This window comes from Globicephala melas, chromosome 1 (genome assembly GCF_963455315.2).
Source record: "Globicephala melas chromosome 1, mGloMel1.2, whole genome shotgun sequence".
NCBI classification, from domain to species: domain Eukaryota; kingdom Metazoa; phylum Chordata; class Mammalia; order Artiodactyla; family Delphinidae; genus Globicephala; species Globicephala melas.
Window position 1 is genome coordinate 99,268,907 of NC_083314.1, and position 22,990 is coordinate 99,291,896.

Sequence of the window (22,990 nt, forward strand, 5' to 3'; positions counted from 1 at the left end):
AGTTCCTACACGTCCCCTTCACTTCCAGGTCATCCCGGAGGCCGCCGCCGTGGCTCTAATTCTCGTGAGAACCCCATAACCAGTTTCAGGGAAGTGCAGGGAAAACTGACTCGTTGGTGGGACGTGAGGGCTTGCGGAGCGCCGAAGGCGAGCCCGTTGGGCCAGTGCTGGGCGCCCACGGTGGTTGGAACTCCTCTTCCAACGCCTCTCTGGGAAATTGTTTGGGTAAGGTCAGGTGGTCCATCACCTGAATGATTAAAAGTTGTTACCCTTGGGGGGAGAAATGGGGCAAAGGAGGACTGGCTTTTGGAGGTGGGCTAGAAACTACAAAACCGAGATTCTTGGGAACGGCTTTTTAGTCTAACAGGAAGTGGAGCGTCACCGAAAGGGAGGGGCGGCCACCCGGGACTGCCCTCTTCTTCAGGCTCTCTCTTTGTGGGCAGCGTTTCATCCAGGTTATCAATCCAGCGAGTAATGCCGGGTGAATGCACGCTGCTGGGTTTGGAAAAAAAATGAAAAATGAGCAAGCGAGACCCCCCTTTCGTTTCATCGTAACCAAGCTGGAAGCAAATAAATCGGCTAGGTCCCACTGCAGTCTTCTGCGCTCGAGGTAAGGAAATAGGAAAATACTCTCGTGTTAAAAATCTTTTTGCAGTGAGAATATATGTGTTTTGCACTCCTTCTTGGAACTTTGTGAGTGTGTGGGGTAGTGATTCTGTGGTTTTATTTTTGAAAATAAAATTTACTTATTCTACAATTTTTTTTTTAATGTTCGTGTTAATTAAACTGCTGTGTAAAAACAGCTAGATTTCAGAAATTAAGTTCTGGAAAGAGTATTTTGTCTTTGTCTTTCTTGGCGTATATTTCATTATTTTAATTTGAACATAGAAATATTTTCAATTAGTAACATTTACTTATATTTTTAGGAAGCTTTTATATTAGCCATAGACTGAGTTTTACTGTACTGCACTGCTGGGGAAACGTTAAGTGGGTACAAACTAGGTTGAAGATAAATATTTCCACAGCGATTGAGTGTTTCTCCAAAGCTGCTTTATTTCAGTATGATGTAACTGGGAGTGGGGGTGGGGTGTGCATATATGGAAATAACTAAATTTCAGCAACTGGTTTCCAGCGTTCTCTTAACTCATCCAGGTCAGCTGCAATTTGAGCCTGTGTTTTTGTATTCTGCCTTTGAAAATAAATTCTACATTTTGCCCTATATTGCTGCAGATGAGAAATTGTTCACCTGGGTTATGGAGAAATCTGCAATACCCTTTTTCAAATAGTTTTGAAATAAGTTGGAGAAATTGAAGTTTAATTTCAGTTACAGTGGTCCTGGAACTCCTAAATTCCCCACTGCTCACTCCCCAGAATATAAAATAGCTATTCCGGTGAGGGCCTTCTTTCAAAAAGTGGCAATGCCACTTCACATCTTTCATTCTCAGATGACATAATTACCAACTTCAATACTAAATATTTTATTAGATATGTAAATTGGACACTAAATCAGGAAAAGTGCTATGAGTGGAAAATGTTTGACATGTCTCACGTGATTTGTCGTCTTGAAATAATGTTTGTCCCATATATGTTAACCAGTATATGTTGTCATATCAAAATTAAAGTTAATTTCATTCATTCAACAATCATTTAATGAGTGTCTACTATGTGCTAAGCTCTGTGCTGGGCACGGGGTGGGGAAAGGGAGGTAGCTTAAAAAGCCTGATAAAGTTCTTTCCCTGGAGGAATTTTATGGGAAGAAGAAGCGGGATGTGAGGAGAGGGCAAATCAGTTCAGGATTTTAGAACTAAATGATATTTAAGATGTGCACAAGAGGTGCTTTTGGTGTAGCGAGGAGGAACAACTGTCACCTGATGAGTCCAGATACATGCTAAGCCATCCCTTTACCCCTTCAGTAACTTGAATCATGAAAGAATATAAGTTTGGAAAATCAAAAATGATTCTTCAGGTCTATTCAGGTGGTCATTACAGATGCAGTATCTTGCTGGTCTCCAATCAGTTCTGAATTCCTTCATATGTTATGGGTTTATAAGATCATAAAATAGGTAGATATATTAATGAACATTTTAAACCAATAAATGGATTTCTACCCTGAACTTTTAAATATTTGTTTAGATCATCTACTAATTAATTGCATTAGGTTAACTGTGCAGACTATATGGGGGAAGAAATCCCTAACTTCTTAGACATGTGATTAAGGACTGTGAGAAATGAAAGCCGAGAAGATTAAGGGGCAGAAGCTCATCTCCAGCCAAGGTTCCAGCTCCTTTTGGGCAATAGTAAGGAATAGGAAGGATGCCATCTGTCATTCCTCAGTAATCAACGCTGACATTTACCTGCAACCCTATGATAGACCCTGAGCTTTTTTAGTACTTCAAATTGAATGCCTTATGAACCTTTAGTGAAAAAAGGAGTTTTGATGGTAGATAAAACTACAGATACTTAAAAATCTAGAAATTGAATACAAGTGCAGGTTGCTAATGCATTCAGAGGTCTTGCTCCATGGCATATATGTTCTGGTTTCAAAAGTGTAAACACATTAGATCATCAGCATGATGTGAGTTTATTCTGCTTCTGGATACCTAACAGAAAGATGAAAACAAAAAATATAGCAATGTTAGCACCAACCTGACAGGTAGCACCTACCTAATTGCCTAAATGTAGTTTTTAGAACACAGTATAGCAAATTTTGATTTCTAAAAATAATTCAAAGCCTATGGATGATAGCATTAAAAAGCATTTTTTTTAGATTTCCTGGTGATTGACAAAAACATCACAGAAAATTCTTTGATTTCCCTTAATAGTGCCAAGAGAGCCTGTTCCTATCAATTACTGAAGCCATAAGGAAATTTTTTTAAAAAAATTAAAACTTTACCATAATGAGGTAAGTACCAGTATTTTTTTTTTTACTTTTTAAAAATTGTGGTAAAATACACATAATATTTGCCATCTTAACCATTTTTAAGTGTACAGCTCAATAGTGTTAAGTGTATTGACATTGTTGAGCAGCCAATCTCAAGAACTTTTTCAGCCTGCAAAACTGAAATTCTATAACCATTAAACAACAACTCTCCATTTCTCTGTTCCCCGGGCCCCTGGCAACCACCATTCTACTTTCTGTTTCTATGAATTTGACTACTCTATATTCCTCATGTAAGTGAAATCATAGAGTATTTGTCCTTTTGTGCTGGCTTAGTTCACTGAGCATGATGTCCTGAAGGTTCATCCATGTTGTAGCATGTGTCAGAATTTCCTTCCTTTTAAAGCCTGAATAATATTCCATTGTATGTCTATACCACGTTTTGTTTATCCATTCATCTGTCAATGGACATTTGGGTTGCTTCCATTTTTTGACTATTGTGAATAATGCTGCTATGGACATAAGTGAAATACCAGTATTTTTATCTGAGAAAAATTGTTTCCTATAGAGGTGTTTTTGTTTCCTTGGAAATAAGAGTTTTTACTTGAGCCAGGGTCTGTTAGAAAATACTGTATTGCCTGTTTTAGATCTTATCCATTGAAATAGTATTCCAGGTTATAGTATAAAGTCAATACCTACAAAGTTGAAATATTCTTGTAGACTAGAACAAAGCTGAAAACAGAGACTACTTGAAAGACACTAAAAATACAATGTAGGTCAAATGTGAGAGTCGGGAGTTTGTTTGGACCCACCACTCTTTCTGTGGCTCAGGAAACATCATTTAATATTCTCAGTCTCAGCTAGCCCATCTACAAAATGGGGTGGATATATTTTAATTCCCGTGTCTCTGACGGTTTGAAACACTACTGATTTGAGTTGTTAGGTAACATAAAGAGGGAAGAGGTCTGACAACTTCCATTACTATTGCTAAGCTCTGTGAGGGCAGGAATTTTGCTCATTACCATCCCTAGTGGCCTGACAGTGCTGGGCTCGTGCATGGTAAGCACCTAGGAATGTTTATGGACTGACATAACTACTATGGATATTCTGACCTTCCTCTAATAAAGTTAGGAAGCTCATATGAATTAAGATTACGTCTTTGTTAGGTTTAATATCTAAAGCTATTTACAAATCATAATTCATGTGTATGAAATCTGTTTCTCTTAGAGAAACGATTTTGCAGTGTGAGTTTATTGCTGAAAACCAGTGTTGTATAAAAGGGAGAGGGTTCCATAGAATATTCCAGGTTTCTGTTGCCCAACAATCTTGCCTCCCCTCTATCTTCCTGTGACTAAAACAGAGAGAAGTTCAAGTAAAAAGCTTCAGTGTCCTGGAATGGTAAAAGTAATGTATTTGCAGATGTACTTGGCTTCTTTTTGACCCATTTCTGGAACTGATTTTGCATGGCACTGTACTGAGCTAAAAATGTTTTTCTATTTCTAGGCTTTCTTCTTAGGATGCATTGACTCCTTGGATCCTTATAAGTCGTGGATGTTCCTCTTAAGAATAAGGCCATTCCTTCTCCTGCCCTGATATATGCCCATAAGTTTGGTCATCTCCAAACACCACCATCATCATTATCATACAATTAATTGTCAATTCCTGGAGAAAGATGCAAGACGAGAAGGAACTTTCATCTAGAATAATTCAGACCTGTGCACTTTGAGGGTAGAGAAGGCCTCACTGCCTCAGTAACAAATAGCTGGATTGAAGGACGCAGTGCTTTAAGAAGCCTTTATACATAATATTTATGTTATTTCCTCTTAAATCAATGATGAGAAAGCAAATCTAATTAATTGGTAGTAGCTGCCTGAAGAAGTATTGAGAAGCAATTTGATGCTTTGTACAGGATGCTTAGGAGGGGAAAAACAAAACGCCAGGACTGTCAGGCAGCCTTTGCTACTGATAACAGGGTGAGATTAGGGAGGGAGGTGGAGACACAGGTACTTAGTGTCTGCTGTCTGTTTTAAATGGTGTCTTCGGTGTTTATTTGAACCTGATTTACCTGTAAGGGAATGGCTCACTCAATCTTGCTGCCAGGAGAAGAACTTGCTCTAATTTAATGCGACCAGTGCAGAAATTCTTTCCTTAACAGCTTGAAGTGAGAAATGACCTGTTGCAGCAACTTCTGTTTTTCAAATGTGATACTGTAGGAATTTCAGCTATTTATCAATATGTTTTAGCACCTCTGTTTCAGAACTATAGACTCAAAATGCAGTCTATAGTCCTAAGCTTTCTAAATGACAGGACGTAGATTGGCTACTGATGATCATGTATATGTTGTTGTTAAAGTGATTTTCTATTGACAGTATATGTGCATCTGCATCAGTTCAGGCAAATTCCTTATGCCTGGACCTTGGGTTCTTTATCTATGAAACAAGGAAGCTGGCTTAGGAGGGCTCTGAGGTCTCTTTCAGTTTTCTGAGTTTATGATGTGTTTGTATCATAAGGCATATAGATACTGGGGCAGTTTTGGAGACATTGCTTTATCCTTCATTGAGCGTAATACATAGCAGTAGGGATTTCAGGGGCCACCTGGCTAGCAGTGTTCGTGTTCAAGGTAAAATATATGTAGAGCAGGGCTTTTCCACCTTGGCATCACTGGCATGTTAGGCCTGGATAATTCCTTGCTGTGGGGCCTGTCCTGTCCATTGTAGGATGTTTAGCAGCAGCACTGCCATCTGCCCACCAGAGAGCAATAGCATCTCCTAGCCCCAGTCACAGCAATCAAAAGTGTCTCCCGACTTTGCCCCGTGTTCCCTAGAGAGCAAAATCGTCCCTGGTTGAAAACCGCTGGTCTAGGAGATGCTATGTAACCATATCAAAATAACTAAAAGGATGTGCTCTCTACTCATGAGGAACTAAATAAGTTAACATATGTGCAAAAAATATCATCTGAGGATCTTTGATTTTGCAGATGATTAGGAGAAAAAGAAGGATTTTTGTTTTGCTGACATTTACTGTGTTTATCAAAGTCACATTTAGTTTACTATAGTCATAGATGGAAGAAGGGCAGAAAGGGGATAGACTAAGAACTGTCAGATCCTTTCTGGAATGAGGCAGGGTGCCAGGAAATATATATATCAATAGATATAATTTTAAATTAAATAATTTTAATTCTTGGTTCTTTCTAAGTAAGGCATAGGTTATCCAGATGTATTCATTTTCATATCCCCCCATTCAAAACTCAGAGCTGTGATTTAAGTGATAGATTCTTCTCTGGACAAAGGACAGAAGAAAGCTATAAACTGAAATCCAGATAGCTGTGAAGTCATCATCACTCTCCATACTGTTCTAAGGCTGTTTCCAGTAGGCCTACAATAAAGTTCCAGACTTCAGCTATTCTCAAAGTAGAGATGCCCCTTGCACTGCAGTCTATAAAGTTTTTGTTCTTGCTTTTCTATGTAGACTGCAAATGTAACATAATTTTATCAGGCGATATCATTTAATAAATACTACATGAAATATTTACATTGTCTTTCCAAAGATATAAATTATATCTCTCAAAACATTTTTGATACAAGTAAAATAGGGGATTAGAAGCTATCTGAAAGAGGAAATTTCTCTGACAGATAAAGTGGGGTAACTCCCACTTTAAAGTGTAGATAAAAGTGAAACAGTCGTTCACGATTATCTTTGACAATGTATATTCATAGTAGGCTATAGAGATGAATCTTCATTACTTTTTCTCCACTAAAACTGCCAGGTAGCTATTAATGTCTGTTTTAGAGACTAGAGACACTGCTATGTAAGTTTTATAGTATGTTACTCCTACTCAGCTGAAGAAAATGAACATAAAGATCTTAATCAGGGTATACTTTAATGCAGTTGTCAGGATTCTTAACTCTGAGTGCTTATAACCAGCCATTTTTATGCAGAACTGAAAATATGTTTTATGAGACCTGCTTTTGAGTCAGTATTAGAAGGATTATCAAGGCCTTTGAACCAAGATTATTAATTCATAATGGTTTCTCTTTGGTTTACCACATTAACAGTATATGTTGTTTTAGTAAAAGGGTGTATACAGGGAAAAGATTTGTGCTCTCAAACCTTAAATCACCATCCTTGAAAAGTAATCATGGTAAAGCTGAAGTTACTTCAAAAATAATTCATTTTGTTCGTATCTTAGAGTGAAGCTATGATAAAAGGAGAAACACAAAATTTCTTTTCTTAACAGAACAGGCTGCAGAGAAAGTCCAGGAGAGAATATCCTTGAAAGCTCTCTAAAAAGATTACTGCAAGGGAACATTTCTTTTCAAATCTGGACTTTTGAAAAGTGAGAGTTGCTGAATGACAATGACCATTCCCTTGTCCTTATGAATAAGTTCTTCCTTTGCTTGCACAGGCCTCAGCGCATTATCACATCATGGGGTGTATTCCCCTATAAGCCTTGCAATTCTCCAGTCCCCACTTCTGTGAACTTTAAAGAGAGATGTTAAAGGCACGGTCTATATGGCCTCTCTATGTCCTTGCTGACCTGTATAGAGAAAAACTGTTGCTACAGTTACAAAACACACCTCCCAACGTGAAACAAGATCGGGGAACGTGACTGTCACTTTAACTCCACCACTGCCAAGTTTCCTCGATGAAAAACAGAAGACTGATCGGACATCATTTGGATATAGCCAAGTGAGATTTCGTTTGGAACCTAATCTGTTAGACAGGAAGATTTAGACTAGTCTTAGGATTGTCTGTAGAATGGTGGCCTAGCTGCAGATGCCCAACTGAAACCACAAGGTGCAAAATCAAGAGCTTACATACAGACACAGTGCACTTTTTCATGAAGGAAACCAAAATAAACTGTACAGAAGCAGTGTTATACAAGGAAGAACAGTGACAGTGGCTTGTACAGTTAGCACACCACAGGTGTGAGTTAGCAGTGAGAAGTCTTTTCCAACTTGATATTATTTATCTGTAATAAGGAATAGATAAGGGTATCTGTTTTTTGTATAGCCTGAGAGGAAAAATTGTATTAAAAGTAGTAAGAGTGGATAGACCATGGGTCAATTAAAGTCATCAAGAATAATAATATCTCATTCTTTCTGGTTCTGAGAGATCTATTTTTTTTCTTAAAGATATGTTTTATATGTCTAGAAACTCCTGGTTGATTTTTGTTTTCAGTCTTTTTGTAAGTAAATTTCTTTAAGCTTTCTTTTTCCTCATTTCAGACTTTTGTACTTGAGTAGAGTAGTAGAATAGATCTAGGAAAAGTGCTGAGATGTATTTGAAGGCTCAGCTGCCAGCATGGAAAATGAGGCCATCCCTCAAAAGCTTGTGTAGGCTTGTGGAGGAGTAAGTAAAGTAAGTAAATCAAAAGCAGAAATAGCAGAAGAATCAAACAACAGCAGCAATTGAAAGCCAGCAGTTCTCCAAAACGAGGCAGTAGGGGTGATAATGAAACTGTATTGGAAGCCAAGAAATCAGAGTTCTGGGTATCTGTAAAACAGTATGAGATTTAACCTTTCCTTACATTTGTGACTGAGTTTTGATCAGACAAAAAATTTTGACCAATAAATCTCCAGGCCTCATCCCTTGGTTTTTGTTCGCCTACTCTTCTGTAGCCATCTCAGGCAGATCCTGTAGGTATAGTGAGGAATACGAGAGTCCAGAGCTGATGACAATACCTGGTGATCCTCATGTTCTGTGACGGAGGTTGCTTTGGAAGCTCAAGAGCCCTACCTCAGCACATCCCACATTTGAAACTGGCAGTACACTCCCCAGCCCATGATGATGAAAAAGTCTGGGCTCTGGCAGGAGTTTTTTTCCTAGATTTGGATCCTAGATCCATTACTTCAGTTGTTTAGTAACCTTGAGAAAGTTATTTAACCTCTGTAAGCATCCAAATACTATTAAATGGGAATAATAATACTAGTAAAATATAAACAAGATTCTGTTGCTCCCCTGATCAAAACCCTCCAATGGCTTCCCATCTCACTTAGAATAAAATCCATACTCCTTACTCAGGCCAACAAGATCCCCCACAATCTGGCCCTTGCTTATCATGTCATTCTGATTTATTCTCTTCGTTACCATCATGCTGAATTAGCTTTGAGTTTATTTACTTTGTTATCTGTTTGGCCCTACTATTTCCTCTGCTACTAATAGCAGAGACTTTGTCTATCTTATTCATTGCTATATTCACAGAATCTAAAACAGTGCATGGTACAGTAAGTGCTCAGTGGTTATTTGTTTAATTTACTGAGTAAGCACGTACTATGACATGCAAAGCACGTAGTACAGGGCCTAGAATGTTAATAAACCCACTATAATTGTTTGCTTCTGCTGCTATTACTATTATTTAATATATTAGGGTTCTGCATATGATTTCACTTGGAAAAAAGTTTGCTACCAAAATGTAAGTTTAAAGTTAGTGTACTGAAATATACATATATCAGAACATCAAGTTGTACACCTTACATATATACAACTTTTATGTGTCAACGATATCTCAATAAAGCTGCTTAAGGAATTAGTATACTACCAAGAAAAATATGATCCCATCTGAAAAAAAATAATCTCAGTTCCAAATGTCTAGTAGTGAAATGAGGGCAAATTTTAAAATGCACTGCTTAATTCTTCCTGTTCGGTGTGTAGATAACCCTTTGTCTGCAGCTGCAAAGCGAGCAGGGCCAGAAGGAAAGGTTTATTCACTGTACTTTTTATCTAAGGCCAAATCACCTTATCAAAGAGGCAGGGTGAACTGAACTTGAGTCAGCTAAAAGATGATTAACCTCTCTCCTCAAAAAAGCAAAAACAAAAACATGGTAACTAGTAAGAATGCTAAGATTCTGCATTTTATTTCCATTTCTACTCCAGGTGTTGCCACATCTGCAAACTCCCTGGAAGAGTGATGGGGATTCGAGTACTTCGTTTCTCTTTGGTGGTAATCCTTGTGTTACTGCTGGTAGCTGGGGCTTTGACCGCTTTACTTCCTAATATCAAAGAAGACAAGATGCTCACTTTGCGTAGGGAAATAAAATCCCAGGGCAAGTCCACCCAGGATTCCTTTACTCTCATAATGCAGACGTACAACAGAACAGATCTCTTGTTGAGACTTTTAAATCATTATCAGGCAGTACCATATCTGCACAAAGTGATTGTGGTGTGGAACAATGTTGGGGAGAAGGGACCAGATGAGTTATGGAACTCTCTAGGGCCTCACCCTGTCCCTGTGATCTTCAAAGTACAGACAACAAACAGGATGAGAAATCGACTCCAGGTCTTTCCTGAACTAGAAACCAATGGTGAGTTGCAACTGGGTTCTTAGTCTGGCAGGGCTGCAGCTAACCAGAGCTGGGGGTGGGTGCGTGGCTTTTGGGCCTTCTACTTGTCTTAATTGCCTGGAGAAGATAGGGAAATTTAATCATAAGAAAGCATTTTGAAAAACTTAAGGGGCAGTTTCCAAGATGTCAAGAAGCAGTCTCCTGGGGAAGAAATCGCATATATCTTGCAACAGTGACAAAGAGGTTAATATTGTGAAAGAAGATATGCTATGATTACATATTACTGCATCACAGAAGTTAGTAAAATGCCATTTAACTTATGCTTAATGTATTTTTTGCCGCCTCCTTTTCCTCCCACTCAGCAGTTACATGAGATTGTAATTTGCTTAAAAGAACCTTGGTTTTATTTATTTATAGGTTCATTAGTTTCTAGGATAATGGATGATAAATACATGATAATTTCCCCCTCAGGAAATTATAAAAATCAATTACATTTCAAGTAAAAACTTTTTCTGCTAGACAAATCTCTCCAAGAATACATTTTTTTATTTACTGAATTTCATTCAGAAAATACTTCATTTGAATGACTTATAAAAACACCACTGTATCTTATAACTTCTGTCTTCATTTCCAAACTGTTTGATTTAAATTTTTTTCCTTTCATTTCAGCGGTGTTAATGGTAGATGATGACATGCTAATTAGCACCCAAGACCTTGTTTTTGCTTTCTCCGTGTGGCAGGTAATGTTGCTACATCCTTTATGAAATCATCCGTATAAAGTCTGATCTAGTGTTTAACCAGAGCAGCACGGTTTAATGTGAGAGTCACCCAAACCAGCGTAGACAGTATTTATCTAAAAGGTAGATGAATTTGTCATAATCAGATTTCCTGAGCTCAGTTAAGCTACTCTGAAAGTTACAGTATCTTTTATCTGTATTTGATTTATATTTGGTATATTGGAAAGAAGAGCTAGAACTGACTTCCAAAGAACAATGAGGAAACGATCTGGTATATGATAGAGCAAAGACTAAAATCCAGAGGCACTTTCGCCTGTATCTCAAATGAGAAGTGTATTTCTGTATTAATATTGCACAGAACTTCCTTTGAAAGAAACAATTTATTACATCCATAAAATTTAATTCTGATTCTGAGACCATTGTTTAAAAATTAATAATACTGATAATAATTCTGCATGGACCATTGTAGTGGCAGTTTCCCCCACCCCCACCCCCTTAAATTCCAAGCTGGGATAAACAGGCATAAATTGCCTGGTATCTATAAAAACTCCTTTTTCCTACTGAATATGTGTTAATAGTAGCCAGCTTTTACAAGTTGCACTACAAGTACCTGAAACCAGAACTGCATACAAATACTTTGAAGCCCTGTCCAATAATTAAACACTGTGCTACCCAATAAATGGTCTAATTTGCACTATAGTAACTCTCCTTAATTAGCGACTTGGGATGTAACAACATTAGGTATTAATGGTAAGTGGTCACAGTACTCTGCAGATATCATCATTCTCAAAACTTCAGTTTTCAGCTTCATGCCTAGTGTACTGATCAACAGATTTTTTCCATATCAGCAGTTTTTCCAGCCCTATAAATAAAAGCTTCCTAGGCGAAAAGTTCTAATGTAATACTCCAGCTGTGAGATTTCTATTTCAGGTAAAAAATCAATTTCCTGAAAATATCAGGGTGGGGGGAAATATGAGAACTGCGGTTAATTAGAACAATCCAAGTAAACCATAATTAAAGATGGATAAATATGACTTTAGGTTTTATTCATAAAACCATCAAGAACAGTTTCAATCCATTGCGCAAGATAATTTGATTCCTAAAGTTCTGTCCCATCAGTGCCCTGCATAGTGTAGTGATTTGGGGCCTAGAGAGAAGCAAGATTAGAGCAGACAGGTATCTGTGCCTTGGCACTCACCCATCACCTCCACTTGCAGTGCTTTACCTTTTCCACCTCCATTCATCCGTGAAATCTCTTTCATCGCATAGATTAAGTGGCACATCTTCTCTGAAGGCTCCCAGCCTTTACACCCAACCCTTGACATTCCCCTTTGCTTCCCAGCAGCACAGTTGTCATTGTGTCCTCGGTGCCCCCCTGAGAATTGCACAGCTGCATTTACAGCTTTTTCACAGTGTGGTAATTCCTGGTTCACATATCAGTATCATACCCTCTCTAGACTATGCGTTCTTTGAAATGGGATTTAACCCACCCTGACTTGTGTGCGTGTGTCCCTAGTTTAGTGTCTGTTCTGTAAATGAATGAAACTCAAGTTATTTGTGAGATTGAACTAAACCTTTTAATTCTATAAGTTCATACTTCTTTTCCATGATTCTCTGCTTTTCTTTGCTGATTTTTGTTTTATTTTTAGTCACTCTCATCCTACTATTATTGTTTTAATACTATCCTTCAAAGATCCTGACACATCTCATATATCTATATATATGTCTATATCTATCTGTCTATCCATCTATCTATCTATATATCTTTGAGCAACATGGATTTGAACTGTACAGGTACATTTATACTCAGATTTTTTCAATAAATACAAACCACAGTACTACATGATCAGTGGTTGGCTGAATCTAGAGATGCAGATCTGTGGATGCGGAGGGCTGACTGTAAAGTTATAGACGAGTTTTCTACTACGCTCGGGGGGGTCAGTGCCCCTAACCCCTGCATTGTTTAAGGCTCAACTGTATATGTGTGTGTTGTGTATATATGTGTGTATATATTTTTTTTTCTTATGCTTTTAAAAAAGAGACACCCAAGCTGAAAAGAGATAAAAATAAACATCGTTTAAAATCAATGGTGACTTTCAAAAACATTGAAATCAACATGGAAAAACAGTAAAATGATACATGTAAATCCATAATTTTATATACGCCTAAGAGATTAAAACAATTTTTCAAAATAATCACATTATATCTTCTTATCTCCTGTAATAAATATCATTCATACAGTCAACTTCTCTTATAGCAAACTCTGAAAAACCAGACTCTTTGGTAACTCGAATTTATTAATATTGGATAATGTGTAAATTAGGAGAATATTTGTGAGGTTAGAAATTTTGTTAGAGATTTGGTTATGATGAATTGACCTTTAAACTTATCAGTCCATAGATTTATGAATTTGTCTGGAGTTAAAGGAAATTGAGATGTAGAAGCCAGGAATAAAATAACATTGACAAATCAGTTTAATTCTTTCTGTAGTAAATCATTGCCTTTCACCATGTCAGCTTTAAAGAAATGCCACACTTAATTGTTCTTTTTCCATCTTTTCAGCAATTTCCTGATCAAATTGTAGGATTTGTTCCAAGAAAGCATGTGTCTACTTCCTCTGGTGTCTACAGTTACGGAGGTTTTGAACTGCAAACACCAGGGTTTGGAAATGGTGACCATTACTCTCTGGTGCTGATTGGAGCCTCATTCTTCCATAGCAAATACCTTGAACTCTTTCAGAGGCAACCTGCAGCTGTCCATGCTTTGTTAGATGAAACGCAAAACTGTGATGATATTGCCATGAATTTTATCATTGCCAAGCACACTGGGAAGACTTCGGGGGTATTTGTGAAACCTGTAAACATAGACAATTTAGAAAAAGAAACCAATGGTGGCTATTCTGGAATGTGGCACCGAGCTGAGCACTTTCTGCAGAGGTCTTATTGTATAAATAAGCTTGTTAACATCTATGACAGCATGCCCTTAAAATACTCCAACATTATGATTTCTCAGTTTGGTTTTCCATATGCCAACCACAAAAGTAAAATGTGAAAGTAAAACAAACAAAAACAAACCTCAAAACTGCTTGGTATTTGAGTAGCTTCTTCATGCTATGGTCGGTTTATTTATTTATTTTTAAGCACATCATGAACTTTTTTCTACTCCAGAAGTCTCTACAAGGGGGAAAAAGTGCTTAGGGCTTCTAGCATATAAAATTTACAGGCACTTCAAAACCCAAGAAGCTGGTATTACCCAGATAGGTCTTCCTGTGAGAAGTTTTCATCCACAGATATGATTCCTTGGTCAACAATTTTATTGTTTACATCCTGAGACCGTTCTACAATTTAAAACAAAATTTTTAATTGAAGTATAGTTGATTTACAGTGTTGTGATAATGTTCTACAGTTGTTTTGACTCCTGGCACTTGCCTTAAGGACCTTTAGCAAGCTGTTTCCAGGATCAGAAACTCAGGACAAGTATTTCTCAGCTTTTTCATTAAAGGATGATTATTTTCATTTGAAGCCTGAAATGCCTCTTCAACAAAAGCCTGTGGTATAGGGAAAAGCCATGTGAGGAGAGAATAGTCTCAATCCCATATAAAAATGAGTGGAAATTTTGTGACTATCAGTACTTTCCTTGTGGTCCTTCCAACCAGCCCTTTCCAGGACTAACTTATCCCAGCATGATTTTGGTGTAACCATCAGTGCTTTTATTTCTGTGGATATCTGTTGTGACTGGGAGGGTTAATTTTAGTAGCTAAAGGATGTCTAGTTGTTCACTTGATTTTTATGAACATTTACTGCATGGATCACAAGTGCAGCCTCTGTTTCTTACATGCAACTTATATGCAGTGAGGAGTAAATGTGTTACTAGATTCAGGTCGTGCATTTTGTCACTGAATCTGACTTTGAGATTGCACATTAATTCTTAGATTTTACATAAAGTATGTATTGTTTAAGAAACATGTATAAAATAACTCTTTTGAAAGAATGTTTAAGTAGGAACTGGCAGAAATTACAACCCTTACTATCAAATGATCTTTATTGTTATAAAAGCGTAGGTTATCTCCTGGATACTAAAACGTGTGTATTACGCACTAAGTCAATCTCTTGCATTCAGAACTTCTTCCCTCCACACAGCAAAAGATCCAGAGATCATTTCAGTTACATAGATACAGGAAAAAATAAGAGACCTGAGTCATAGTAGAGGAATTCCACAGGGAGTCTGTATCAGCTGATTGTTAAGTTGCCCACTTCCTGTTATGTGAATTAGTATCTGTTCCACACGGTGTCTGTGTTTGGTCCTCGTTCACTATTGGTGGAAAGGAATACTTAGGCCTCTTTCTGCCACCTTCTCCTCTTCCTATGCCCCCTTCTGCTCCCATTATGCCGTTATATTCTCAAAATTGCAAAGCTATGAAAATAATCATGGTTAATGTTCCAACAATGAGGTCTCTGTGCAATTAGCTCAGTGTATATTGTTCCTTTACATGGGCATGTGTATGTATCTTAATGCCATCAGAGAAAGCCAATAGAACTCGCAGCCTCACTAAAAATTTATAGTGTTAATTATCTGCTTTGTCCAACCTTGGTAGTGACTTTTTGCCTCTTGAGATTGGCAGATAAATAAAATAAACTTTTACCATCCAGATGTTCTATGTTAATTAAGCAGACTCATGCTTTCGTGGTTGGTATTTACACAGATTTTCAAATATTCTCATATTTTGTTCCGAGTAAGATTAGAGGTATTAGCTACATTGCCCATGGGAAAATTTTCCAGTGGGAAAATATTCTCAGGTTTTATTTCTCATCTTGTATTCTTAAACTTATCTTCAGCATCACTTAAGTTGCTCATATCACATTTTTCAGACCTTATAGAGCAAATATGAAAGCAAAGTGAAGTTCAGTCTGTGTTACAAAAACTCTTGCATTGATTGAGGCTAGACATATACTAAAACTCTTTTTCCCTGCACCCTCTTATTCTTGCTCCAAATGATCTGGGGAAGAGAGGATGCTCAGGCTTAAAGCTACATCAGAAAAGCAATACAGCTTAGGGGTTAAATGTGCCAATGGAGTCCTTGGGCTCAAATCCTTCCTGCATCTCATGTATACTTCACCTCTTGGAGCTTCAACTTCCTCATCTGCAAAAATGAGAATAATATCTACGTAGGGGTTTGTTTCAAGGAATAAAGGAGATAGCTTGTGTAAGTATGAACACAGTGCCTTGCCCATTTTAAATGGTCAATAAAGGAAAGATGTTGGGGTGTGTCATTAACAGTAAAGGCAGTTCATTCTACTCAACTCACCTCTCAAGCATCAGAAAGGCCCCCGGACCCACCAGGTGCGATATTTGGGAAATTGTTTCTACGTAACAAATGTTTCTACATAACAGTGTTTCTGTATAATCATGGCAATTTTCATCTCATTTTCTTTATTTCAAATGCCCTTTTTCTAGTTAAAACAGTACATATTCATTCTAGCAATTTTGGCATATTCAGACCAGTATAAAGAAGAAATGAAAAGCCCCCAACCACATTAACGATGGCTAAACATTTTTGTGTCTATTCCTCCTGACTTTTCTAGGCATATATTTTAAAAGCATGATTTGTTTGGTATTTCATTGGATGGGTAAACCATAGTTTATATAATCAATCATATTGCTATTCTGTTTGATAATTTCTTATTATTGTAATAACATTTGGGTAAGTGTCCTTGCCATGAACAGATCTCTTTGAGCCTACCTATAATGATTTCTTTAAAATCAAGTCCAGCAAGTCCAATGCCTGGATCTATCTAGTCTTCATATTTTTAGGGGTTTTAATACATATTGCTATATATCCCCAAGAAACATTGCCATAGCTATAGTATTACCACATCTGAGAGCACCTGTTTCTCATCAGATTCCCAACATTGCATATTATTTTAAATTTTCTTAATTTCTTTTGCCATGCACAAACGCTGCAGAATTTGGAAGGACTCTGGCTGTGTTAAGAACTCCATGTTGAGAAGACTGAAAAAGCAGGCAATCAACTGTCAAATGAAAGATTCCAGGACAGTGTAAGCTTCAGGAATCCTGAAGTGCTTCCAGAAATTCTTTGCTCCCAGGCTTGAGTATAGGCAATGAATTGTTGGCTCTTTGCTGGTCCCAGGAAAAAAGAACTTGGAAGCAACAAAAAATGCTCACAATGGTTCCTCTGAAAAAGACCTAGGGCTTTGACCACAAAGTCAGGAGTGTATTAGTGAATGTGTGTGTGTGTGTGCCTATGTGCACGCACACCTACGTGCACATGTGGTGACAGTGGGGAGGGTAGGAGGTAGAGGGAGTGGGAAGGAAGGGGATGGAGTGGAGGACAGTGCTGTGATGGAAGAGGAAGACAGAGGTGCTAAATCTCATTGGTAGCTACGAGGACATAAATGGTGAGATCTGATCATCCTCTACCGCATGCTATTTCATAAGCCAGTTTTAATTTTTCTGCTAGTTTCCTCCAACTTTCTCTCTCTCTCCCCTTCCACCTCCTCTCCATTCATGAAGGCTCTCTCAATATAAAACCCAAATATTTTCAAAAATATACTTATTGTGGATGAAACGCAAAGAGCATTTGATTCATTGGAAACATGCACTGAGTCCTGGCTCCACTAAATTTCCTCATCTGCTGAGTGGGGTTGAAAATACCTGCCCTAAAATTTCGCTGGTTGTTTTTGGTTTCAAAGGGCACAACGTGTAGGAAGAACTTTACAGTATCAGGGAAATGAAAGAATTTTTTAAAAGCCGTTACAAATAAAGAGCAGCTCAGCTGAGAGTGAAAAAAACTTGGTTGTGAAATAGTAGCTGTGTCAAAATAACACCTTAGCGCATAAAAAGAAGTGAAAATAAATATGCAAGTACCGAAAACAATTTAAGGAACCCACTTTATTAGCTCTGGCTCAGAATGAAATATTTAAATGAAGTATTTAAACTAGAGATGACTCGAGGCTCTTTCTCTTTTCATATATCAATATTTATTTTATTTAAAAAGAAAAAGGACAAAATTTTTGGTCAGAATACTTAAGTAGATTAAAAAAAAATAAATCTGGGGCTTCCCTGGTGGCGCAGTGGTTGAGAGTCCACCTGCCGATGCAGGGCACACGGGTTCGTGCCCCAGCCGGGGAAGGTCCCACATGCCGCAGAGCAGCTAGGCCCGAGAGCCATGGCCGCTGAGCCTGCGCGTCCTGAGCCTGTGCTCTGCAACAGAAGAGGTCACAACAGTGAGAGGCCCGCGTACCATAAATAAATAAATAAATAAATAAATAAATCTGAAGGAAGCAGCTTTAATTTACAGCAATGGTTCTTCACTTGGGCTGATTTTCCTCCCAGGGGTCATTAGCAATGTCTGAAGACACATTTGGTTGTTACAAATGGGAGCAGTCTACTGGCATACAGGGAGGATGCTGCAGCACTGCCGCCCCCAATTAACTGTCCCAAAATGTCAATAGTGCTGAAGCTGAGAAAAAACGTGCATGATATATTATAGAATATTTGATTGGTAATTTATCTATATAACTAACACTTTATGACACTGCCAGTTGCATTCCTAAAGTTTTATCTTATATAACAGTGCCTATTGGAACAAAATTAAGTGGGGGGGGGAACATGTTTATATTACTATTAAGACATCTGGTGCATAATTCTGTGACCCAAAATCTGATCAAGGAGCCAGAAATTTCCCTGGTTAAGGTTTATTTCTGACTTTTTTTTTTTCTGATCCACTTGCCTTTTTCTGTTTTCACATCTGAAGAAATAGACAATAGAGCTTCAGTTTCTGGGAAGGACCTATGAATAAACATATATTTCTGAAGAACTACAGAGCAATATTACATAATATAGTGTATATTTTCATAACACATCTCTAGTTAGAGAAAGGATGGTTAAGTTAAAGTAAACTAAGTACAAATTTTCAAATAATCATATTTATGTATGGTCAAGTATTTTTGGTTTAAACAATAAACTTAATAAACAGCTAGTGAAGACAATTTATATAGGAAAGAATCCTGGAATGAGAGAATTAAGAGACATTTTTCTTGTATCAGCTAGGTAATGAGTTCTGTACGTTTATCTAGGTCTCAGTTTCCACATCTACAAAGGAGAGGGGTAAACTAAATGATTAGTAACTTTCTTTCCATTTGTAAAATTCTGTGACCCTAAATCAGTGTTGAATTGGTAGGTTTTAAAGGAGCCACGTTATACTTCCTGACAAGAAAAAAAATATTCCCTAGAGTTTAGCTCTGCTGGAGCTTACAACCTTCCCTACACCCTAAGCCTATCTTTCCAGGAATCCTTTCTCAAAGTGAAAACTAACTTAATAAACATCACTACCGTTGTACTGCTTTAGGACCAAAAGACGTAATCATGATGATGGGATAAAAAAGAAGTTGATGATGTCATCTTTCAGTGTTAAACACTGACTAGAAGAGGTTATGATTTAAAAGATGTTTTACAGAAACGGACTCACAGACTTAGAGAATGAACTTATGGTTACCAGGGAGAGAAGGGTGAAGGAAAGGGATAGTTAGGGAGTTTGGGATTGACATGCTAAATTGACATTGCTAAATTTAAAAAGGATAACCAACAAGGACCTACTGTATAGCACAGGGAACTCTGCTCAGTGTTATGTGGCAGCCTGGATGGGAGGGGAGTCTGGAGGAGAATGGATACATGTATATGTATGGCTGAGTCACTTTGCTGTGCACCTGAAACTATCACAACATTGTTAATCAGCTATTCTCCAACATAAAAAAAATTTTTTTAATTAAAAAATAAAAGATGTTTTACTTCTTAACCAAGCATCTGTTGCCACTGGCCTTCAGGAAGATCCCCAAAAAAGTTGCAACAGGCTAACAAACCACTTGAATCAAATTGAACTATGAATCAGAAATCATTAGGTAAAGCCACTAATTTGTTAAACCCAGAATGCAAATACAAGTTTTAAAGACTGAATTAAACTATTTGATTCTACTGACATTTATAAAACATGATTTTAATGGAATTTTCTATCTTACCAGCAGATGTCAGTGCAACCTAATTAACTGAGTAACACTTTTTTTTTTAAAGCAGATTAAATACCTGCCAGTAAACTGAGTGAAAACAGTCTTAAAATAGCAGTTAAAAAATCTACTGTCAATGTGTTTGATTAAGAATATCTTCTTAAGTGGAGCTATAGAAAAAAATCAATCCTTCAGAAGTTATTAAGTTAAAACGGGCCCTTGCCTAGGTAAATCATATTACATAAGTTATAACACATTGTTATTATCGTCATAACTTATGTGACAATAGCATTTCTCAGTGACATATAAAAGACATGACCTTAATTAAATACAAAATGCTAATCTGGGGTGAAGTGTAAGAATAACAGTATTTTAAAAACTCACACATCATAGACGCTAGAGCCAAAGGAAACTCATTTGTCTCTGGGTGACGTATTTACAGTCCCTGAAGAAACACAATAAGTCCTAATGAATCCCTAAAATATCTAGAGTGTGATACCATCTGTCTTCTAGAATGTAGCCTTTGCTTGTAGCAAAAGTTATTAATCTAATGGCAGTAACAGCAACGTCTATGATGTGGGGAATTTGTAACAGCCTACAACGTAGATACTTGTATCACCCACCTTTGAGGATTCAATAACTGATGTTCAGAGAGGTTAGGTAATTTGCCTAATAAAGAAAAGTTACGCAGAAAGTCAAAGTGACAGAACTCAGATGGTTCCAAGGCTATATTCTTTCCTTTATGCAATATTCTGCTCCTCTAAAACTGCTATTTCATGACCCTGTATTAAAGAGGCCTCTTGTTGCATTTTTTTGTCACACTCGGAGTTCAAGCTATATTTTGTACAAAACATTTCTACAACAACGGTATGGGACACAACTAGAATTAGGCTAAAATAAGGAAAAATAAAGAGATATGTGTAAAACCACTTTTAAAATGCAAAAGCCAGTTTTTTAAATAAAATTAAATGTGCACTTACCATCTAACCTAGCAATTTCATGCCTGGACATTTACCCAAGAAATGTGAAAATATATATATCCACACGAAGACATGCATAAAAAATGTTTATCAAAACTTTGTTCATAATCATCAAAAACCGAAAACAACTCAAATTTCCATCATCTAGTTAAAGGATAAATATATTGTGGTTTATCCATGCGATAGAATGCTACTCAGCAATAAATGGGAACCAACCACTGATACATGCAACACCATGGCAGAATATCGACTCATTAAGCCAAGTAAAAAAAGACAGACACAAGGCTACATACCATACGATTCCATGTGTATAACATTCTGGAAAAGGCAAAACCATAGAGACAAAACAAATCAGTGGCTCTTTCTACAAAAGAGCCTGAAGGAAATTTGGGGGATGATAAAAATATTCTAGATCTTGATTGTGGTGGTGTTAATGTGACTATATACATTTACCAAAACTCATAAAACTACAAAGTTAAAATTGGTGACTTTTATTTTATGTAAATTTTACCTCAGTAAACCAGACTTTTTAAAAAATTGAAAGACATTGGACACAAAGTATTAATAATTCCATAAAAATTTATGAATTGTTGAGTCAAATAACAAGAGATAGAGAAGTTAACAGCCTGAATCTTGCCTTGGAATGCTTAGCCTCATCTGGGAATGTAGGAGAAACCAGGGTACTAGTGTTAGCTGGCCAACCCACTTGTGTGTGATCCTGAGTGAGAATTACTTCTCTCCAAATCTCAGTTAAGGTACTGTTAAAGAAATTGCATTAAATAGCTAAATTATTTAAACCTTCTTGAACTTCTCAAGCCAAAAAAACAAAAACAAAAACAAAGGACCAGTTTCACCATTCCAAAAAATCTCCCTCCTGCTGATTAAAGGTGATTAAAGGAAATCTAATATATAATTCCTAGGTAGGAGAACAATATTAATAATATCAGCTTTATTTACTCACCATTCCATTGGAGAGGGAAATTATATAATTTGGCCAGCAGGTGTCACGCACTCATCTATGAAAAACTGACAACTCTTTCTATCAAAATGCTTTCTTAATATTTGCCTAATATTTTCATCTGTAATGATTATGAACATTGTTTCTCTATATAAATGCTTAAAGGAAGGAGGATGTTTGAAATATTCAATCTTTTCCTCATTTTTTTTCTTAGTTCTAATCAAGGATGGTAATTAAATCTACATATCAAGATAGAAATCTCTCTTATTCCATTATGTTTAACGTTTCAAAGGTTTTTAGAAAACAGAGTAACAGCTTCATGAATATTACTTGCCTAGTTTCGGCAAACTCAGTCCTTTAATGGCATTCTGTTTATTCTCAATGTCACCTCTTGCATGAAGCCTTCCTCTGGTATCTCATATACCATAAAATGTTCTATGTTCTATGTAAAGCAGCCTCCACATTGTCTTATAACTGTTTATGTATGTCTGTCTCTCTTCTCTTTTGACCACTCCCCAAATTATAAATTCCTAGGAGGTACCAGTGCTGCATCTCCAAGTTGTAACATAGAACCTTATGCTCAATAACGTTTGTTGATGGTAAGCAAATAAGTGAACGAATACTTGAATGGATTTTGCCATTTCCAGGCATGTGGTTTTTCAACGACCAGGTGAAAAGTGAAAGGACCAGTAGGCAGTCAGATCAATAGAAAAGCACATAGAGGCACATGGCTATTTTCCCTGGAGGAATGTTTAGGACAATTGTGGCTTATTGAAATAAAGGCAGCAGCATATAAAAACCAAAAGTTGGGGATAATAGAGTAGTACATGGCTTATGTAATGGACTAGCAGGAAGTCCTAACTGTTTAGTACCAAAAATTCTTTGACATCTGGGGAAGGCTACAGATCCCTTCTTAGGAAAGTGTTTTTAAAGAACATAAAATAAAATACATAAGATTACAAAGAAAATTAATTACATATAAATACAGTTTTCAAAATAGGTTTAAACAATTTATTAAGATTTAGCAGTCAGTTTGATAACTACCATAATTTCATAAAAGCGATGAGTGTAAATGATGTTTTGAGAAATCTGTGACAACTGTAATACGATATGAAAATATATTTTTGACAGTCA

The 22,990-nt window shown here is 37.0% G+C and overlaps 1 protein-coding gene across 3 annotated transcripts; it reads left to right on the forward strand.

The window, feature by feature from the left end:
- The first annotated feature begins 53 nt into the window (after positions 1-53).
- EXTL2 (exostosin like glycosyltransferase 2) lies at positions 54-13,979 on the forward strand. 3 transcript variants are annotated; one of them, XM_060302102.1, is made up of 6 exons: positions 470-610; positions 2,823-2,902; positions 4,382-7,567; positions 9,755-10,182; positions 10,831-10,901; positions 13,461-13,979. In XM_060302102.1, exons 3-6 carry the CDS (start codon positions 7,524-7,526, stop codon positions 13,947-13,949), a joined length of 1,032 nt encoding a protein of 343 aa, XP_060158085.1. In that variant the 5' UTR covers positions 470-610; positions 2,823-2,902; positions 4,382-7,523; the 3' UTR covers positions 13,950-13,979. The 3 variants fall into 3 exon arrangements, with proteins under 3 accessions (XP_030724681.1, XP_060158085.1, XP_030724685.1); XM_030868821.3 differs by lacking the exons at positions 2,823-2,902; positions 4,382-7,567 and adding an exon at positions 54-225 and having other exon boundaries at positions 444-610; XM_030868825.2 differs by lacking the exon at positions 4,382-7,567.
- Positions 13,980-22,990: the final 9,011 nt, after the last annotated feature.